Source organism: Schistocerca nitens, chromosome 1 (genome assembly GCF_023898315.1).
Source record: "Schistocerca nitens isolate TAMUIC-IGC-003100 chromosome 1, iqSchNite1.1, whole genome shotgun sequence".
NCBI lineage: Eukaryota > Metazoa > Arthropoda > Insecta > Orthoptera > Acrididae > Schistocerca > Schistocerca nitens.
This window is the reverse complement of record NC_064614.1, coordinates 1,014,932,060-1,014,955,505: the sequence shown is the minus strand read 5'-3', so window position 1 is coordinate 1,014,955,505 and position 23,446 is coordinate 1,014,932,060. Positions and strand designations below refer to the sequence as shown.

At 39.9% G+C, this 23,446-nt stretch overlaps 1 protein-coding gene and 1 non-coding gene across 3 annotated transcripts in view; both read left to right on the top strand.

Moving 5' to 3' along the window:
- The window catches only part of LOC126196113 (UDP-glucosyltransferase 2-like), a 152,248-nt gene that overhangs the window by 100,461 nt on the left and 28,341 nt on the right, over positions 1-23,446 (top strand). For both annotated transcript variants that reach the window (XM_049934542.1, XM_049934543.1), the window contains one exon: positions 14,714-15,173. In XM_049934542.1, coding sequence (XP_049790499.1) covers positions 14,714-15,173 — 460 coding nt within the window. The remainder of the gene's footprint in view (positions 1-14,713; positions 15,174-23,446) is intronic.
- Trnat-cgu (transfer RNA threonine (anticodon CGU)) lies at positions 13,468-13,541 on the top strand. Its single transcript has one exon. It is a non-coding gene; the product is annotated as a tRNA-Thr (tRNA).

The window sequence follows — 23,446 nt, the reverse complement described above, 5'->3', positions numbered from 1 at the left end:
AAATAACGAAATTTCTAACGTTCATTACTTCCATGACAATTCTATTGCCATAGATACTTACAAGGGAACCTCCCCATCGCACCCCCCTCAGATTTAGTTATAAATTGGCACAGTGGATAGGCCTTGAAAAACTGAACACAGATCAATTGAGGAAACAGGAAGAAGTTGTGTGGAACTATGAAAAAAATAAGAAAATATACAAACTGAGTAGTCCATGCGCAAGATATGCAACATCAATGATAGTGTAAGCTCAGGAGCGCCGTGGTCTCATGGTTTGCGTGTGGAACTGGAGGTCCTTGGTTCAAGTCTCCCCTCGAGTGAAAATTTTAATTTTTTATTTTCAGACGATTATTATCTGACAAACTCTTATGTTTTCATTGCTTTTTTCGGAGTGATTATCACATCGCCAAGAAAACCTAAATCGGGCAAGGTAGAAGAATCTTTTTACCCATTCGCCAAGTGTACAAGTTACGTGGGTCGACAACATATTCCTGTCATGTGACGCACATGCCGTCACCAGTGTCGTATAGAATATATCAGACATGTTTTCCTGTGAAGGAACTGGTTGACCTGTGACCTTGCAATCAAATGTTTTCGGTTCCCATTGGAAAGGCACGTCCTTTCGTCTACTAATCGCACAGTTTTGCGGTGCGGTCGCAAAACAGAGACACTACACTTATTACAGTGAACAGAGACATCAATGAACGAACGGACGGATCATAACTTTGCGAAAATAAAAAAAGTAAACTTTTCACACGAGGGAAGACTTGAACCATTGGACCTCTCGTTCCACAGCTTCTCATGCTAACCACGGGACCACGGCACTCCTGAGCCCACACTCTCCTTGATGTTGCCTATCTTGCGCATGGACTATTCAGTTTGTATATTTTGCTTATTTTTTTCATAGTTCCACACAACTTCTTCCTGTTTTCTCGATTGATCTGTGTTCAGTTTTTCAGGGCCTATCCACTGCGCCAACTTACAACTAAATCTGAGGGGGGTGCGATGGGGAGGTTCCCTTGTTAGTATGAACCATAAAGCACGTGTACTATATGAGTATCGCGTAATGTAGGTGAAGTTGGATTCCACTGCACTGTTCCTCTGCTGCAGCATTTCTCATGCTGGACAGAGCATAGTTACTCTACTTGCTTTAAAATCAATGCCAACAGCAGTTTTTTTCATGAGGGGACAAAATGGCGAAATTGCATTTTTGTGTGACTGATTTGATGAATCAAAAAATGTCATGCACCCCAGGAATTAAATCTGACAAGAAGTGCACAAAATTTGTTATACCTCAAACAATTCATAGTTTTATTATTAATATTTTTTAAATACATTACTTTGATATCTTAACAGTGACTATAATTAGTTACATACTCAAAGTACATCACTGATGTTATTAACATGTACATGCACCCACCTTTTTGATTCAACAATCTGCATGTAAATAAATGCAGTGTATCGACTGAGTTATGAAATAAACTTCGAAACTGTTTAAAAAGAATTTATTTATGGCCCATAATATAGTCTGAAAGCAACATTAAAAGTGTGAAACAGAAAAAGTTTGAAATGGATGAGAAAATTTTGTTGAATATTGAAAAACACACACATTACTACCTCTTGAAGTGGAGGAACACGCCATTAACTTTGAAAAGATGCTTATTAGATTTTATGTAATCCTCAATACTTACTTTGCTTGCAAAATACATCTGATCACATTAATGGGGTTTATTTCGTGATGTTCAAGGTATTTATTTATTAATACTGATTGGCATATAATACTGACTGGCATACCAAAAACTGAACAAGATATGTTTTGAAAACATAATTTTTAGCTTGGTGACATAAAATGTAATCTAGAGCCTATAAAAAACTAGATACACTTCAGAAGTCTTCCTAAACTACCATCAAAATGTCTGGTAGTACTGACTAGGACTGAATCAAGACAGTCCTCACCCATTCACCTCTCTAGCCTCTGGACCACTTTGGTTTTTGGGAGAACTGAGGATGCAGTATTTCACATTTGGGGCAGACATTTCAGTGTGGTAGAAAATTGACAGCTCCAGCTGTTGAGCTTTTTTACACAACAGCTTACATAACAAGTGCAAATAAGTTCTCATTTGATAAAATCAAAATAACTTCACTATATAAACAATTGGACTAAATAAAAATTTATTCAGTACTGTTACAAAGTTTTCAGTTTCTTCTGTCCGTCTATTGATGAGGTATTTTGAAGAAGCGTGTATCTAATCTAATAATAAAACCTCTTAGTGGTACCCAATGGTAAAGCTGAGTAGATACCTTGCAGCATCTTAGATATTACATTTGGATAAAAGTATGACGCTCTCTATAATTCAAACTTCTTTGTTGTATAGTGGTTTGGTATGAAATTGTGTTCAGGATCAACCAGGTCAGCAGAGATCACTGAGCTATTGTAAACCTGCAGAGTGCTGTGGATCTAGTTGAGAGCATTAGCATATTTTTGAAGGACATGAGATCAGAGAAGGACTTTAATAGTGTGATAGTAAATACAAAACTACTTGCTGACAAACTTTGATCTCATTCAAACTTTCAAAATGGAAGGAATATTTGTCTCAAAGAGTGAAGGAGTGAAGGAGAAATTTATCTGTTTAGTCTACTGATGAACCTATTAATGGAGGTGTAGCTCCTTCAATGGAAATATTTTCTGCTTTATTGTCAATAAAGCTACCTGCTCTTTAGAAGATAGGTTTGGCCATAGGGATGGTCATAAAAAGTGCTTCAGCTCTCTATATGGTACTCATGTCCTGCAGACATAGGCTGGTGAAAAGCTAAAAGCCACATGCCTCTCGAGACTGTGTTACATTATGGTGGTGAATGTGACATCAGTGAGAAATAAATGTTGAAGTTTTGATCTTAGTGTCCATTCTTCCTGCTGGATATTCTCCAAAAAGCTCTTTATTTTTTATTACAAAAAGCAGTTTTATTGACTTTTCCCAATAATTTTTTACCTACATCTGTAGCTAATGGTGAGAGGAGTTTCTCAAAACTTTAAGTTTATAGAGACACATCCTAGCTCAACACTTTCCGAAGAACAACTGTGTCGACTGTCAACTTAGCTACTCAAAATGATACTTTGTGATCAGTAGATTCAGATTCTGTTTTGAATGGTTTTGCTAAGCTAAAGGCTACTAAAATTTTAATACAATGTTTTTATCTGAAGGGAAATTTCCAGCACACATACTGAACAACTATAGGAATTACACATGACCCTTTAATATCACACACAATTTTATGTTTTCAATTTTAGTTATATACATAAAAATCTTGATCATGCTTGTCAATTTTCAGCTACTTTCATAGCAAATTTTCTAAAAATTAACTATTATACATACTGTTAATTTCTTTCACATGTGACAAACAAATTATGTAATTAAATAGTGTCTTTTGTTTAACACATCAATGCAAAATTTTAAAAATTTCCATTATTGAACTAATAAAATAACAGAAATTCTATATTTCCATTTTTTCCACTAAGTCTGATGGCACATTTTTATAGAAGCTCCAGTTCTTTTGCTTTACGCTAAAAGCTTTTATAGATGTCAGATATTATGTTAAACATAAATGAATTGTATCTTCTTCTAATACTTGGACAGGAAGGAGATTCAGAAATTTATTTCTAGTGTAGAGAAATGTCTATGAAGTAGTTATTTTAAAAGAAAAGAACAACCCATTTCCACACTCTCTGTATTTAGATATATTTTTAAAGGTCTTATCAAGTTTACAAGGAAATGCAAGCAATGTCTGAGGGGGCAAATGATATGTCACTTGTATGGAGAAATGTTCTCAAACTGGGCCTGTATGGAACTAACATGAGTCCCCTCCTTTCCAAGATCCTGGATATCCTCTTACATTGGTCTGTTGATAATCAGCATTGCCCAACACACCTCCAAAGATTACAAAATATTACTTACAGTACCCCCTTATACTCCCTTAAAGGAGAATCCTGCTAGCTTTGGAGCACTTCAGATGTTGTAAACTCATACCATACTGTCACGTGACTGTCTACTTTTGAGTCTGGCAGTGAAGTGGTGTGTATCTGCCAGGCAGATGAATGAATGAGCTCAGTCAGATGGGTCAATGTGGAAGAATGACAGAAAGGGGCTACAGTGTTTGGATGTTTCCATGACCACAACATGAATGAAGTTGCCTGATTTGTTAGTATATCAGCACAGAGTGCCCAATCTGACTACAAGGAATGTTGTACCACACAAAGCCATGTAACGTGGTAGAACAGTAGTCATGGAAAGATACTGATACAATAGACAGTGTCGTGTTTTGTAAATGCATGCTTTACATCTACAGCCATACTTTGCAGACTGCAAAATGTGTGGTAGAGTGTATGTCCCATTGCACCAGTTATTAGGATTTTAGCCACAGTGTAAGTGAATTAGGTCCTGTGACTCTGCCATGCCATTAGTAAAACAGCTACACTGTGAGCCAAAATGCCCATTAGATGTACTGTCGGCACTGCAGCTAAAGTGGTGACCCTGACGCGATTTGAACACACACTAGAGAAAGAGAGATAGAAAAATAGAGTAATTAACATACAAAAGATAATGAAAACAAGGAATAAATGATACGCACTTCGCGCAAATAAACCCAGTGTGGGTCGCTACATCGGCCCCCTCACTGGTCAGTCTCAGCATATCCCCATATACTTGCTCGGCCAAGGAACCAACCAGGTTGAGTCTGTATATGTTTCAGAGTCAGAGTAGGATGATTGGTGATGCCTCAGGAAATGCAACCAATGTCTTAGGGGACAAATGATATGTCAGTTGTCTGGAGTAATGTTCTCAAACTGAGCCTGTATGGAACTAACATGAGTCCCCTCCTTTCCACTGATCCTAGATATTCTCTTACATTGAGGAATTGATAATCAGCATTGCCCAACACATGGCACATTGAGGCTGCTTTGAGGGTGTGATGCCATTGTTCCACCATTACATTGCTGGCTGGGAGGTAGCTGGTTGTCCGAAGATGGTTCATGCCACAAAGTACTGACAGTTTTACTAACAATTCAGACTTGAATTGTCTGCCTCCATCAGTGGTGATGTGGAGTGGACAGCCAAACTGTGATATCCAATGCAACACAAAGGCGTGCATCAAGGTTTTGGCTGAGATATTATCTACACTAGACTTTCGCTAATCCGGCCCTCAGTAGTCCAGCCTCTCAGTAATCCGGCACACATCAAAAACCACGTGCACAATGAATTATTGTGCACAATAACGCTTGGTTAAGCAATGCTTTATATACTGTATTTGAAATTGTAGCTTTCTTTACAGTTCAGAATCACGTCTTCTAAAAGGAAACACGCTATGCTAGACCTCAAGCAGAAACTCAAAATTTTAGATAAGTTAAATCAAGTTTCTTCACAAAAACTTGTTGCTGCTGAGTTCAATGTTGGATGAGCAACCATTTACAACATCAAAAAGAAAGATGTTATTCAATAGTACTCAACACATATTGATAGTGAGTTGGGGAAAGAGAAGGTTATGCAAAAGAGTGAGAATGAAGAACTGGGCGTGGCTGTTTATAGATGGTTCATACAACAACGCAGTAAAGGAATACCAGTCAGTGGCCTAATTATAAACAAAAGGCAACTGCATTTAACAAACAACTTGGTGGTAGTAACTTGTTTGCAGCGAGCAAAGGTTGGCTGTCAAACTGGAAAAAACAACATGGCATTCGGCAGCTGACAGTCACCGGGGATAGTCGCTCGGCAAATGATAAGGATGCTGATGAGTTTGTAAGCAAGATGTGGAAGATAATAGAAGAAGAAGATTTAACTGCTGATGCCTTGTATAATGCTGATGAAACAGGACTCTTTTACAAGGTGCTTCCTTCAAAAACATTAACTGCCAACAACGAGAAGGAAACTCATAGTTACAAGCAACAGGAACAGCACATAACATTAATGGCATGTTGTAATGCCAATGGGAGTCATAAACTACCACTTATAGTGATTGTAAAATCCCAACATTCATGTTGCTTTCAACACACTGACATAATACCAGTGCAGTATTGTGCTCAGAAGAAAGCGTGGATGGACAGACGAATATTCTCTGAGCAGTTCCATGAAACGTTTGTACCAGCAGTGAGAAAAGAGCTAAAGAAGAAAAGGCTTCCACTGAAAGCTATTCTTATAACTGATAATGCTCACAGTCATCCTTAAGATGTTTCTCTAATGTCCGATGGTACACAAGCACTCTTTCTTTCACCCAATGTGACAGCCCTAATGAATTAGGGCTGTCAGCCCATGGACCAGGAAACTTTGGACTAACTAAACATCATTATTGACCTTCACTTCTCATCTCCTTGCTGAACGAAGGTGAAAATGACTCTATTGAGACTATGCTGAAGGTGTGGAAAGGAATTAACATACGTGATGTTGTTTTCCAAGTAGCTGAAGCATGGGATAAAGTGGAGAGCACTCCCATAATGAAGAGCTGGAGAAAATTGTGGCCATCCATTGATGCTGAGTTGGATCCACTAGTGAGTGACAGCAATGAGTCAGTCAATTCAGAATTACCAATTACTTTGTACACTGACATGTTCCACAACCTTCAAGGAGGAGAAGAAATTGATGATGAAGATGTTACTAATTGTAAGAGGCTGAACGAGGAAAACTGTGATACTGACCAAACTTTAACAGATGAAGAAATAATCAAAATCATTCAAGAATGTGATGAAGAAGAGGACACAGGAGGAGAGCATGAAGATTCCTCATGGTGCTGAAGCTGCTGAGGTCTTCCTGGAGTACATTATGCGACAACCAGATACATGCATTACTGATGTAATGTTTGTAAAGCTGTTGTATGATAAAGCATGCCACTATCATGTAACATCATTGCGACAGTTAAAAATTAGGGACTTCTTCCATAGTGAGTGATATGACTGTATGATTATGTACAGTATACACTCAAGGACTAAGTTTTCTTTGAAAATTAATATGTTTTTGGCTTTAATAAAGACTATCCTCTATCTTTTGAAGTTGTATCCTTCAGTTTAATAAAGCACAGTACACTATATCCCCTATATTTTCAAAATAAATAAAAAACAAAATAAATTAATAAAATAAATTTCAGACACTCAATAATCTGGCACTTCCGCTAATCCGGCACCCATATATGCCACGAATGGCTGGATTAGTGAGAGTCTAGTGTATTGGTACTGCTTCCAGCCAAAGATGAATCTGTCGATGATGGTGAGCAGTAGCATTGGCCATTTGAGGTCAGCAGTGGTCTGATGATGTCAACGTGAACATATGTGAATTGCTCTGTGACATCAGGGAAATTACCTATTGGCACATGTACATGTCTGCCTACCTTACTGCAATGGCACTGAGGACAGTACTTCATCCACTCTCTACAATCCTTCTTTGTTCCCATCCATACAAAGTGATCTAGAACCAGACAGAGTGTAGGTAAGGATGTGGCTTGGCTGTGGACACATTGCAATACAGTTGCATGCTGGTGCTGGGAATGTCTACAGGTTGCAGTTTCAATTAAGTCCGTGCATCTTGTAATAGGTTTTGCAGCTCTTGGTCTGACCTCTACGCTTCTTCAAGTGCCGCATAGTCCAGTGTAGAGACATTACTGACATGAGAGAGATGCCCACCACAATTTTGTTGATCCCGGAAATGTGTTGGACATCCATGGTGAATTGGGCAATGTATAGCAGTTGACTGTGTTGCCTCGGCGAGCAGTTGCTGGAAGGCGCGAACCTTGATGTGAGGATGAAAGTACTTGACAGCCTTGTACATTGCCAGCAGTTCACTGTCATATGGGCTCCATTTCTTTTGCAAGGTGGTCAGATTTTAGAGAAGAAAGCTAGCACCTGCCAGGCCTCATCAACGCGTTGTTGAAGCATGCCGCCTATCACTGTCTGGCTCGCATCTACAACAGCCAACAGTGCACTCGGCTTGGGATGTGCCAACAATGCCACATATGCTATCACTTGTTTTGTTTCCTCAAATCATGCCATCCATCCAGGAAATTGTTGCCTTGCATTTAGCCTTCAGGCCCGCCAGCATTGCTGTCAGAAGCTCTTGAACTTCAGCTGCATGCGGCAGATGCTGCTGATAAAAGTTCAGCATGCCTAGGTAGTGTCTTAATTCCTTGCTTGTGGCCCACTGAGGCAGCTGGCGGATAGTCTCTGTTTTGTCCAGCAATGGTAGTAAGCCTGAAGGAGTAATGTGGTGGCCTAGAAAGTAAACTTGTGACTGTCGAAAGATACACTTCACCACATTCTACACTTTTCCGTGCTCACTTAGTCATTGAAAAACCTCAACAAGATGCTGGTGATGTTCTTCTGGCGAGGCTGAGAAGACCAAAACGTCATTGAGGTAAGAGAAACAGAATGGCAGTCTTCACAGCACTAAATCAATGAACCTTTCCCATGTTTGTGCTGCATTCCGGAAACCGAAAGTCATAAATTTGCTTTCAGTTAAGTCAAATAGCATAATAATGGCTGTCTTCAGTATATCTTCATTGGCCACTGGAATCTGTGTAGACCTTGGTGAAATCTAGTACACTATGCACACAAGCACCGCTCAATGTGAAGTTGAAGTCGCATAGCAGAGGTATCGGGTACCTGTCAGTTATTGCGCAGGCTTTCTATGCTCTGTAATCCCCACAAGGCCACCATACACCACCCATTTTGGGAATGAGGTGTATCAGTGAAGACCAGGGGCTGTCAGATGGATGCATGATGTCCTCTTTGATCATGTTATCAAACATGCCATTGGCTGTCTTCAAACGGTCTGCCGCCAGTCGTCGTGGTCAGCAGGAGATTGGCGGCCCCTTAGTTATCTTGATAGTGCACAGTGTTGTGCCTGACATCCTTTGGTATGTCCGTTGGCTTTGTTAATGCTGGAAATAGCTTGGTGTACTCATCATCAGTGGCAGTAATCAGACGGGCAGATTGGGTAGATGTCTGGCACCGGAAACCCGCGACTGTCAGCCCGGTAGTCTGGTTCTCAAGGCTGGTTTTGGTCATATCCAGCAAAAGGTTATGGTATGCCAAGAAATCCGCTGCTATTATTGGCTCTGCCACATCTGCCACTGTGAAGTTCCAAAGGTATGTGCGGCGGAGGCCAAGATTCAGTTCTATTCTGTGCAAGCTGTGTGTTGCAATAGGCATGTTATTCATGAATGCCAGGCAGAACGATGTACATGGTTGGCACTGATGTAGCATCATACATGGGTAAATACATAAGTTAGAGCCAGTATCAATCAAGTACTTACAGCCTGTGTGTTGATGACTGACGAATAGGCACTGTGATGTTGGCTGGCAATTGGACAAAGCGCCTATGTTCACTTTCCACTGGCATTTGAGAATGCACATGGTTTGGTGCAGCATTGCACACGCTCCTTGAAATGCTTGTCGTACCAGCACATATCCTTCTGTGCATCAGGTGACAATGCAAGCGAGCGGGATATGGCCCTGCTGTGGGGGCGTCTCCCGTATCTTGGCCGGCTGTGATCTCCACTGATGTGCATCTAGCAGGCAATTTAGCATGCAGTGTAGCTGTTTTACTAATGGTATGGCAGAGTCACAGAACCTAATTCATTTATACTGTGGTTAAAGTGGTGACCCCGACATGATTTGAACACACATTAGAGAAAGAGAGATTAAAAAGACATAGAATAATTAAAAGGTAAATGGTAACAAAAACAAGTAATAAATGATCCGCACTTTGCACAAATAAACCCAGCATCCTTGGCGGTGCGCACAGAACTACTGACACGCGCACGAAAATTTGACACACACACACACACACACATACACACACACACACACACACACACACACACACACACACACACACACATGGCGTGTGTGTCACTACATGGTTTTTCCTGACCCATTCATGTACTGAATGCGGGAAGACTGAGTGTTTAAATGCTTCTGTACATTAATCAGATATTATCCTCATGATACTTACAGGAGCAGTATGTAGATGGTTGTGGTATATTCCTAGAGTCGTCATTTACAGCTGGTTCATGAAACTTTATAAGTAGGACATCAAGCTCAAAATTGACCATAAATCAAGAAAATTATTGGCTTATGAGCAATTTTGAGCTTGTTGTTCTGCAATATATGATAATGATGTAAACTCAATAAGTTGAAAAAGGCGTAAAAGGCTGAAACCTGGGTAGTAATGAAATAAACAATAATACAGTCAAATGGCAATGTGTTCATTTATAAATTATTGTATGACTGTTGCTCATAACATCAAAAACTGTTTGTAAGTGGGCTTTCTTGGGGCTGCTTACCTCTATCTTCAGGAGTCTGCCAGTTCAGTTTCTTCAGTACCTTTCTGGCACTATCCCACATAGATATTCAATATCCCCTGTTAGTCCTATTCAGTAAGGGTCTCCCAATATTCACGATGTGCCATGCAAATGTCTTGTGAGCAATCTCTTTTGTAGACTGATTGCATTTTTCTAGTATTATACCACAGAACTGAAAATGCCATCTGATTTACCTATAGTTGAGACTGTGTGGTCATTCTATTTTATTTCCTTACAAAGTGTTACACCCACATATTTGTACGAGTTGAGTGCTTCAGTCTGTGACTCATCGATACTATGGTCATAGGATACTATATTTTTTGTTTTGTGAAGTGCAAAAGTCTCATTTCTGAACATTTAATATGAGTTCTCAACCACTGCATAACTTTGAAATCTTATCAAGATCCCGCTGAAATTTTATGTAGTTTCTTTCACACAGTACTTCATTACAGATAACTGCATCATCTGCAAAAAGTCCAGGGTTATTATTAACATTGTTTGTGAGGTTATTAATATGTAATATGAACAGCAAGGGTCCCAATGCACAGTTACTTCTACATCTGTCAACGATTTTCCATCCAAAATAACTTTCTGCATCCTCCCTACCAAATAATCCTCAATGCATTCACAAATTTAGCTTGAGACCCCATACAATCATACTTTTGATAATTAGTGTAGATGTGGTACTGTGTTAAATGCTTTTCATGGATTGAGAAACACTGTATCTACATGATGTGATCAAAAGTATCCCAACACCTGGTTGAAAATAACTTACAAGTTCGGGGTGCCCTCCATCGGTAATACTGGAATTCAATATGGTATTGGCCCACCCTTAGCCTAGACAACAGCTTCCACTCTTGTAGGCATACATTCAATCCAGTACTGGAAGATTTCTTGAGGAATGGTAGCCCATTCTTCATGGAGTGCTGCACTGAGGAGAGGTATCAATGTCATTTGGTGAGGCCTGGCACGAAGTAGGTGTTCCAATAAATCCCAAAGGTGTTGGTATAGGATTCAGGTCAGGACTCTTTGCAGGCTAGTTCACTACAGGAATGTTATTCTCGTGTAACCACTCCCCCACAGGCCGTGCATTATGGACAAGTGCTTGATCATGTTGAAAGACACAATCGTCATCCCCGAATTGCTCTTCAACAGTGAAAAGCAAGAAGGTGTTTAAAACATAAGTGTAGGCCTGTTCTGTGATAGTACCACAAAAAACAAGAAAGGGTGCAGACCCCCTCCATGAAAAACACAATAATGATGATGATGATGATGTCTGGTTTGTGAGGCACTCAACTGCATGGTTATCAGCGTCCGTGCAAATTCCCAACCATTGCTCAGTCCAGTCTCACCACTTTCATGAATGATGATGAAATGATGAGGGCAACACAAACACCCAGTCATTTTGAGGTAGGTGAAAATCCCTGAGCCCGCCGGGAATCAAACCCAGGACTGCGTGCTCAGGAAGCGAGAATGCGACTGCGAGACTATGAGCTGCAGATTGAAAAACATGACCACACCATAACACCACCACCTCCGAATTTAGTGTTGGCACTACACATGCTGGCAGATGGAATTCACTGGGCATTTGCCATACCCACACCCTGCCATCGGATTGCCACATTGTGTACCATGATTCATCACTCTTTACAACATTTTTCCACTGTTCAATCATCCAATGTCTATGCTCCTTACACCAAGCGAGGCATTGTTTGGCATTTACCTGTGTGATGTGTGGCTTATGAGCAGCTATCAACCATGAAATCCAAGTTTTCTCCCCTCCCACCTAACTGTCATAGTACTTGCAGTGGATCTTTATGCAGTTTGGAATTCCTGTGAGATGACCTGGATAGATGTCTTCCTATTACACGTTACGACCCTCTTCAGCTGTGAGCAGTCTCTGTCAGTCAACAAGCAGGGTCAGCCTGTACACTTTTGTGCTGTATGTGTCCCTTCATGTTTCGCTTTCACTATCACACTGGAAACAGTGGACCTGGGGATGTTTAGGAGTGTGGAAATCTTGCTTACAGTCCGTGACTTCTGTGGAGCACCCCATTCTGCTCTCTCACTATGTCTAATGACTATTCATGTTTCTGACATGGAGTACCTGGCAGTAGGTCACAGCACAATGCGCCTAATATGAAAAATGTATGTTTTTGTGGGTGTCCAGATTCTTTTGATCACATAGTGTAACTGACTGCTTTCATCCAAAGCTTTCAGCCATACTTAGTGAAGATTCTCATATTGTTTCCAATATGATAAGTAATTATCTGTAAATGCATTATATATCAATAGTTTACTTTCAATAATACTGCAACAAAAAGTGTATACTCTGATATGTTTGTCCTATTTTCAAGAAGGGTCACAAATAAATGCACACTCTAGGCCTATATCACTGATGCCAGACTGTGCTAGAATTTTGGAAGATCCTTATCTTTCTGGAGACCTGGAGACTATAAATGATATATACGAAGACAGTAACTTGTTCTCGAAAGAACAGTTACTGTTGATGACCGTGCAGTTTTTCCCTGGAATAAATGATAACTAACTGACAACCTCAGCTGCCGAAGGGTGTTGTTGATATACCTCGATGTGGACAGCTGAAAACGTGTGCCCCGACCGGGACTCGAACCCGGGATCTCCTGCTTACATGGCAGACGCTCTATCCATCTGAGCCACCGAGGACACAGATGAATAGTGTGACTGCAGGGACTTATCCCTTGCATGCTTCCCATGAGACTCACGTTCCCAACTGTCCACAATTCTATATATGTATTGTACCTTATAGACATTTGCCCACCCACTCATTACTCGCGCACGCTTTGGCGATTCCCGTAAGAGTTTGGGCAACCTGTGCGCATTCGCACACACGAAGCCTTTAACTATATATACGAAGACAGTAACTTGTTCTTGAAAGAACAGTTACTGTTGATGACCGTGCAGCTTATCCCTGGAATAAATGATAACTAACTGACAACCTCAGCTGCCGACAGGTGTTGTTGATATACCTCAATGTGGACAGCTGTCTATAAGGTACAATACATATATAGAATTGTGGACAGTTGGGAACGTGAGTCTCATGGGAAGCGTGCAAGGGATAAGTCCCTGCAGTCGCGCTATTCATCTGTGTCCTCGGTGGCTCAGATGGATAGAGCGTCTGCCACGTAAGCAGGAGATCCCGGGTTCGAGTCCCGGTCGGGGCACACATTTTCAGCTGTCCACATCGAGGTATATCAACAACACCTGTCGGCAGCTGAGGTTGTCAGTTAGTTATCGACTATAAATGACTTCTGCAGGGTTCAGAAGGATTCTGTGAACAAAGTTCTTGTGAATCTCAAATCTGTGCATTCACAACACCCACAAGTTATTACATATTGGTGTCCAAATTGATGTCATGTTTCTTGGGTTCTGGAAGGGGTTCAGTACAATTGTGCAGTTTGCCTAATGAACAGAATATGACCATATTGAATAGCAGGTGAGTTTTGGGATGGTACTGAGCAGTTCCTAGTAAATATGACACAGCCTGTTGTTTCTAATGGGCACAAATGTTCAGACATAACAGTAGCTTTGATTGTGACCCAAGCTCTGTGGTTTACTGTTAAAATTTTGATAGTGTAAAATCCTAGAAACATCATCCAACACAATGCCTCTCCTACATATATCTCATGAAGGCAAAATTGAGCTACAACAGTGGCATACCAACAGCCATTCTTCCCATGACATTCGTTTACTAGAGCAGTAAAGGAGGGAACTAATACTGGTACCCAAAGTACAGAAGTTATCCCTATTTCAATTGCTCATGAGTACATACTCTAACCATCTGGCCTGAAACTTTCCTCTTTACTACTTTAACCAAGTGAGAAGTCACAGTGCCTAAAACATGGGACACATATTCAAAAGGAGCTGAATTTAGATTGTGTTTTCTGTGGATCCCTTTAAACACATCAGGCGAATACTAGAGGGTTCCCAACCAAAGCCCACAGCTGTAAGTTCCTTCCAATGATTTTGATGCTCAAGTAGCATAAGGAACTAATCTTCATTCTTTCCTGCCTTCCACTGCACCTCTTAATGCAAAATTAACTCTTACTCTGGATGTTTTATGATGTGAAACACAAATGTTTGTTTCTAAGGTAAGTGTTTTGTAGGCACCACTTAGAACTAACAATATGAAATATATGTAATTTTTTGGGTGCAGAACTCTTCACCATGCCTTCCATGATTAAGTGCAAGCTTTCTTTAAGATGCCATTCATATCTTGATGAGAATACTTCAAGGCTTCTCATTGAGTGAGAATGAAAACTTTCATTTCAATGTCTGCCACATGTGTCAAATGAGTTTTATTTGCAGGAAGCTAAGCAGGTTTCATATGTTGCAGGTCTGGGCAGCAGTTTGATCTATTCGTGCTGGAGGCATCCATGTTCCAGGCATACTTTGGGCTCTACCATGTCGTGGGCTCTCCACCCCTGGTGGGCTTTGTGTCTCTGGGAATGCTGCCCAGTGGGTTTGCTGCCATGGGCAATCCTGACATCCCTTCCTTCTCACCTTCATTAGCTGCTGACTTCCCAGACCGTATGAACTTCATCCAACGTCTGGCCAACACCCTGGGAAATGTCATCTATGGGTATCTGTTTGAGGACCGTGTGCTGGCACCACAGGAGCAAATTCTCAGGAAGTACTTTGGTGACACGCCACCTCCTGTTGCTGAGACAGAACGAAATTACAGTCTGATGCTGGTGAATAATCACTTTAGTGTCAACTACCCACGGCCGTACCTGCCCACCATCATAGAACTCACAGGCTTACACATCCAGAAGGAACGCAAGCCCCTACCAAAGGTAATCACCATACTTTTCTCTCCACTGTCCTCTCTAACATGCACCTTTTAGCACAGTCTCCATAATTTTGTTTACATTCAATGTCACAGCCAAAGAGCTTAGTGTGTTAATATATTGCCTGTGACTGTGTTTAATTACCTGAAATACAGCTGCACTTTGAAATCTTCTTAAGGCACTCTTCAACGGCCCACAGGTAAACTGTAAATTAAACAGGAAAACATCCTAAGCAGGAAGTGCCATATTGGTTGATTCCTAAGATGTAATACAAATGTGCGGCTACATAATGAGATAACAGATAATGTAAAAATATATATATGCACTATTTTAATCAAAATTTAATTAATTCAGGAATAAAATACAAACTGGTTTTTGAGATCATATGAACAAAAGAAGCACATCTGTCATCAAGGCAAAGGATGGTTTGAACATCAGAGTACTTTACTAGGCATGGTCCTGATGGATGTGAGATGACATCAGCTTCCTCTGACCTTTTAACTGACTCCAGTCAGTTACAGGGAGACCTACAGTTTAACATGGATTCCTGACTACACGTTAACATTGACAGAGGTGAAAGAGTTGATATGGGACGGATAAAATTCCTAGGGCTGACTGGAGGTTGACCCCAAGACATTCAGATCTGTAGTCTGGCATGCTTATTCTATTTGTTTCTATCAATTTGTTTCTTCATCATTATGTTGTCAGTGGTTCTCTGTGGTTGTCACATGATATCTCTCAAATTCTATTGATGAGCTCTTCACTCAGGTTTTTATCACATTGGGTGCCCATTTCCCTGCCCGAACATACTGAGCTACCATGCTTGCACCAGTGAGCAACTTTACACATTTTAAAAAAACTTATGAAATGTGTGTTGCTTCAGGCTGTACTGGTGTATAAGCACAGAGTTTCTATGTGATTAAGGCTATGGCTAATATCAGCAGGTGATTCAACATTTCATGCAAAGATGTAGCTGTGAATCATGTTAATTGTGCCCAAGACCTGATGTTCTGAAGAATAAACTCTGATTAGCATTCCATCTCTACTTCATTTTTAACGCTGGTATCTTCTGTAACATTTTCTAGTATCTCATCTACATCCAACATCTGAAATGTATGTTATTACTGACTGAAACAAAGTCTTGATAGTGGACATCACCAGATTCTTCATAGACTGCCTGTGAGCCTGCCTCCATCATCAGAACCATTAACATTGGCACATGCCCCTCTTCATGTTGATGACAAAAAAATTGTCAAGTCTGTCATATATGCTACGAAAATATTTCCCCAGAAATTTCAGGAGGCTTGTAAACTCACCTCATAAGTTTTAGTCTTACGGATACAGTTTTCAATAACTTGAGATTATACAGAATTCCACACAGCTGAAATAAAACTTGCTACATCTGAGATTCAATGGATTCATAGATTCTGGCAAATTAATGTTTTGTTCCGCATGTACCACTGAAAAGGAAACTTGCAGTAAGACTCTTTTGTCACTTTTATAATCCTGTAATCCATGGGTTGAAGTTCATTGGTTGTATTTGAAGCAGGGAAAACAATTTCTACTGTATCTTGACTGTCACCTATGGCCTAGCCACCAACCACACAATGGTGTACCACAGTCTGTCATCTTTCCAGTACACCAGAAATACTACTGCAGGAGATCACACTGCCAACAGCCATGATGGTACCAGATGGTGCCATGTTCACCATATGTGGCACAGCTATTGTCAGCACTAGCTCACCTCCACAATTTACACGACACTGCCATGTTTCCCCAGTATTCTTTCACTAGACAGATTTATAGGACACCATTTGGTTGCCCTCCATGCAGTTGACAATGGGACTTCACTGTTCATGGTTCTCTGGGCTTAATGATGACTGCACAAGTAGTCCCTCAAACAGAGCTTCATTTGCTGGGTGCAAAGCAAGTTGGTGACAAGGCTTTACAGCAGCATTTTAGTCTCATCAATGGGCAATGAGAATTTTTGGTTCTAGGATTCTGTCCCCACTCAGTTTGTGCTCAATCAATGTAGCCTCTCTCCCTCCCCATGCTTTGTTCGTGTGCTCTCTGTGTGGTGACTTCAGTTCATCCCTGTCCCAAAATCAAACAGTTGTTGTTGTTGTTTCCAGGGGCTTACTTGACACTGTGTGTTAGACTTTCTTATGCTCTATGGAAATTGAATAGTAGTTGTTATCACTAACTGGTTATTTGTTGCCATAGTCATATCATATCCTTTGCTTTCAAATTCTTTATTACTGCATTTTTCTGTATGGCACAGTGCTTTGTGTGAATTACAAGTTAGTTATTTCTTGCCATCAGATCAGTGTAGCACAGCTTGGCCACTGTAGATAGGTCCCCCTTGGCTAAACCTTCCTTTCTGCCTGTCAGCAATGCTCAGCCAACATCTTCGGTGCCCTCCTTCCTCTCTTAAGCTCTCTTCTTCTGAGTAGCTCTCTTTTTCTGAGTGTGAGCCACACTAACCCATGCTCTCACTTTCTTCTTGGACTGGTGACTTCAAAGTACACATCGTGCTTCTGCAGGACATCACCCTGCACTATCTTAGCCTTGTCACTACCCCAGATATATCTGGTTGTGGTTGTCTTCTGCAACCTCCAGGGCCTTCCACTCCAGCTGGACTTCCTTGAAAATTATGTTCTCTGGTGTTGGAAGTTTTGCTGCAAGTATGACTGCACCAGATCATGCTGCCTTGGGTGGCCCAGTTGTCCTTTCTCAATAGAGGAACAGCATTTCTAGATCCAAACTTCCACCACTGCTGGCATGATTACTTGATCTGTCATCTCACTCTGGGATGCCTTCTTTCTTCAGGAGGTGCTTCTCTCCCATGATAGCTGTGACATTCTCTCTTGGAGAAGATGGGATGTGATATCCTCAGCTGTTGGCTATGTCACAGCCACCAACTACACAGGAAGATGGCTCTGCCATCTCCCTGTCTGCTTCATAACATTTTGCTGCTTTCATAATAGATTGAAATGACCACATTATTTACATAATGACATAAAACTGTTCAAAATTAATTTTGACATGATAAAATGCCTCATACCTTCAAAAGAACTGTTACTGTGTCTTGTGTCATACTTATATCAGATCAGAACAATCTTCTAGTTGTGTTATTCTGAAGTTGTTTTATATTGGAATTGTTTGTTGTGTTGTATTCTAAAGTTCCATTGTTCTTTGGCTAACTGGGCACATCCATTCACTAGTAGCCTGCAACACCTGCTAGGAGTCTTAAAAACTTCAGTGTTTTGCAGTGAAACATATTTGAGGTAAGAATTGCAGATGAATACAAGAGGCACAATCTTGCAGTTTTCTTTGATCATTTGTGATCAAATGCATTCAGCCATGCTCTTGTCATCCAGGCTCATCTCTGAGCTTTTGGTACTCTGGTCATCATCACCCTCTTGTTGCCCAAAGCTGATTCATTGATTTTTGAAGTAAGTTACTAATTTGGGCAGCTGGTCACATTTTCACAGCACCTGCCATGCTGAGATAGTGACACACTGTGGTGAGAGATAGCAATAGTTGACTTTAAATAACTAGTTTCATTAATAATACTCATTTCTTTGCTGCTCTTCTTTGTTGTGAGTTGATGACTCAATATCAGTTTCCTTTCTTTGGCTTAACTTTTTATGATCGTTTAGAGGATGATTGGGTTGCTTCAATGAAATCATGTAAACACTAGTGGACTTTTTGGTAAATAACATGTATATTTTCAGTCATTTCGCTTTGCAATACAAATCAATAAAACACACAACAAATTCATTGGCCATCTTCACACTGAAAACTCATACAACCAAATCACTGAACAAGAAAACAAAAATTTACCTCTGACAACATATAGCAAAGAAATTACTATCATGTATCAGTCTATTTACGCAAAATTCTCTGTGGTACATATGTTTAATAAATAAAATATAAATTATCTTCTCTGAGAAGTCCATAATCATCATTGTAATTACATTAAGTGTTTATAAAAGCTGGCATTTAAACTTTTTTACATAGCTATGTAGTAGTGGATTTTTGGTTTTTATGTTTTCAATATGGTATCAGTCGTTTCATATGACCCAAGATCCATTAATACATTAATCTCACCAGAACCATTTTTATTACTGTACTCATCTTGCTATTTTGCATGCTATTGAGTCAAACAATGACAAGCAACTTCAGTTTCTCTCTCATATCAACTGTCCTTGTTGAGCTACCAATCATGGAAAAAAATGGCTCTGAGCACTATGGGACTTAACATCTATGGTCATCAGTCCCCTAGAACTCAGAACTACTTAAACCTAACGAACCTAAGGACAGCACACAACACCCAGCCATCACGAGGCAGAGAAAATCCCTGACCCCGCCGGGAATCGAACCCGGGAACCCGGGCGTGGGAAGCGAGAACGCTACTGCACGACCACGAGATGTGGGCATCATGGAAAGATTCAGTTTGTATAGTGTAAGACTTGTCAGATATGAGTTAGAGAAATGATCTAACTATATCTGCACTAAATACATCATACTTTTAATTCTGTGTTATCAAGCCAAGACACCATTTGCTCCAAGCAGTAACACCTCTTCATTCACAAATTTGGCCTCAGCACAGATTTTTCGACAAACACCTATCAAAGCAACCCACAGACATAATGAAACTTTCATCTATCTGACATTTTCTAGAGCCTTACTGGCCCTCTTAGAGTAAATGACACAGCCCTAGTTAGGAGTAATTGAAATACAACATTTTCCAACCCTATATATCTGCCAGCTTTCAATGTACCATTCATCACAAAATGGTTCAAATGGCCCTGAGCACTAGGGACTTAACTTCTAAGGTCATCAGTCCCCTAGAACTTAGAACTACTTAGACCTAACTAACCTAAGGACAACACACACATCCATGCCTGAGGCAGGATTCGAACCTGCGACCGAAAAATAGTTGCATCCCATCATGAAAACTTTTTTCTCAATTTTTGAGGTAGGCCTATCTGTGCAACTACAACTTTCTGAATGTTCTGCTGATGTTACATTTTTTGACAACAAAGCACAAGTCTTCTCTTTTGTCTACGGTAATACATGCATTTGACCAATGGCCTTTTTTCTTACCCTTGAAACAAACCAAACCTTTCTTACACTACCACTTGAAAAGCATCTTCTATCTCCATTTCTTTTATAATGTATCACCTTCAGACTAGGATTGTTTGTGTCTTGATTGCTGTTTGTTAATCTTCATTATCGACATAATTGCCATAGCAACACTTTTGTCATCACAGTCTGTTATTCCTCAGTTCCTAATTTAAACAACATTTTTGTAACTTATTCCATGTCTTCCCTTCAGCAGGTAAATCATGCGACATAATATAGATGGTTGAACTCTTTGGGCGAAGTTTGCAAAAATCGTGCACAGATGTCACCATTGTCAATCAGCTAGTCTAACAATGAAAGTTGAGTTTATATTTGTCAAATGTGGCTAAATGGCCTTATATATCACCACATGCTTGCCACACAATATTATGAAATTTGTTTGAGGCATATCAATGTTTTCAACTGACTGAACATCATAAATTTTATGTAGCACACAAATCTCTTTAGCAGTCTTGCATTCTCCAAGAAAAAGGAAAGACTTGGTGTCAAGTGGTAGTATTAGACATTCCTTGCCTTTGCATTAGCATTGCTCCATTTAGCAAGATAGGATTTGTAATTTGGCCCATCTTCTTCTGGCTTAAGTCCTCCAATTTTCTTTGCCAGTGAGTTTCTCAATTTGCTGTCTTTCTTTAGCCATTGTCTTATCTTTAACGCTGCTACAACGTCAAGTTATCATGGAAATCAGCTACAACTGTTGCATTTTGTGAATACTTTATCAACCATACATATCTGCTACCATGTTGACAAAACACCAAATACCATTTTGAAATGAAACATTTATTTGGAAAACCACAAAAGTATCACAATACCACAATGCCATCAGTAAATAACAAAAACATCCTTTACATTAGAGACAGCTATCACAAACAGCCAAAGGACAAAACTATGATGCCCTATGAGAGACAACTTCCAAAGATTATTAATATTCATATATATAATAGCATTGAACACACTAATACTTTCACAAAAACCATCTCCATAAGACTTGTAGGATTTAACATTAGAAAGCAGTTGCCTGAGTGTATACATGTATTGACCTACTGCCAGAGCATATTGTCTTATGCGTAACGTAAAGCAGTTGAAGAGTGAGTTGAGGAAATTGGTATTGGACAACTCTGTCTGTTGGACTGAAGAGTACTTTCACAGTAACACTTGGAATGAATGTACTTCATTATTACATGATTCATGTTACCATTGTCATAATATTTCATAACTCTAAGTCATTTCATTGTAGTTAAATAAAATGTACTTCACTGACTCCTTTCCACATCTTAGATACTCCCATCCATATAATCTATAGCAATGTGATTTGTGTAACATAATGTAAAATTATAATTAATGAATTGCAACTTAATTCAATCAGCCATATATATATATATAAAAATAATAAAAAAAACAAGGATGATGTGACTTACCACACGAAAGTGCTGGCACGTCGATAGACACACAAACAAACACAAACATACACACAAAATTCAAGCTTTCGCAACAAACTGTTGCCTCATCAGGAAAGAGGGAAGGAGAGGGAAAGACGAAAGGATGTGGGTTTTAAGGGAGAGGGTAAGGAGTCATTCCAATCCCGGGAGCGGAAAGACTTACCTTAGGGGGAAGAAAGGACGGGTATACACTCGCACACACACACATATCCATCCACACATATGGATGGATATGTGTGTGTGTGCGAGTGTATACACCAGAATATTCATTGTCATGACTAAGCACCATTTTTTATGCTGGCTTATAAGCATGAGGGATCCATCTGGGTAATTGGTAAGATGTACACTGAAGCTTGAAGAATACAACACGACAGTAATATATGAAAATAGACACAAGTACAATGATGTTGGCTGCCTTTAGTGGAATCTGTTTGATGAACATTATAGCACTGATTATATCCCAGTCACTGCAGCACTAAGAATGCTGCAGTTAAACAAATACAATGACTGCCACTACTGAAGACAATAGGGTCTCTAGAGAAGGAAGAAGTTGCCAAAGGAGAATTCAGGTTAATACTGGAACATTGTATAAAAGGAATTATGACTCAATGGGATGGAAATTGTCACTCAGAATCACAGCTAATTTGCATCCATCCGTACTGAACTATTTTTATGACACTCTGAAATCAGGTAATCTGGGATTTCCAAGGACTCTTCATAGAATAAAAACAGGTATCATTGACCAGGTCTCATCTTATCTGCCAGACATAATGTAAGTCACTGTCAGGAAAGACAGTGACAGAAGCATATGCATCAGCTACCTCCAAAACATCTGGTACCAATTCCTCTTCCATGTCCTTGATTTTACCAGATTGGAGCTGACTTCTCAGGTAGGTTTACCAAGTCAAATAAATGGAAATAAACTGATAGTATTTCACACTAAGTAACTGATCCACTATGCTGTCACCAAGGCTGTACTGACTGCTAATGCTTCTCATCAAAGGCATAATTTTGTATATGGAACATCATGTGTAATGATCTCCGATAGTGTGAAACCAATTCATTTGACACTTAGTATCATGAAAATTGCCTACCACCCCCAGAAAAATGGCCCCATGGGGTGTTTTAATGGTAGATGCACTGTTTCTTGCTTTCCAAAAGCACTAGACTCATTCCTGCACTGATGCTTATTGTCAAAAGTATGATTATATGGGGTAACAATTGAAATTTGTGACTGAATTGAAGACTTTTTGGTAAGGAGGACACAGAATGTTATCCTGGATGGAGAGTCATCATCAGATCTAGAAGGAACTTTGGGTGTGCCCAAGGGAAGTGTGTTGGGACCTTTGTTGTTTGTGTCATATATTCATGACCTTGCCAACAATATTAATAGTAAAATCAGGCTTTTTGCTGGTGATGCAGTTATCTATAATGAAGTACTATCTGAGAGAAGCTGCATATATAATCAGCCAGATCTTGATAAGATTTCAACTTGGTGCAGAGATTGGCAAATTGCTCTAAAAGTTCAAAAATGTAAAACTTTGCGCTTCACAAAATGCAATCCTATGACTGTAATATCAATGAGTCACTGTTGGAGTCAGCCAACTCATACAAATACCCGTGTGTAACACTTTGTAGGGATATGAAATGGAATGATCACACAGGTTCAGTCATGATTACTCTAGGGATATA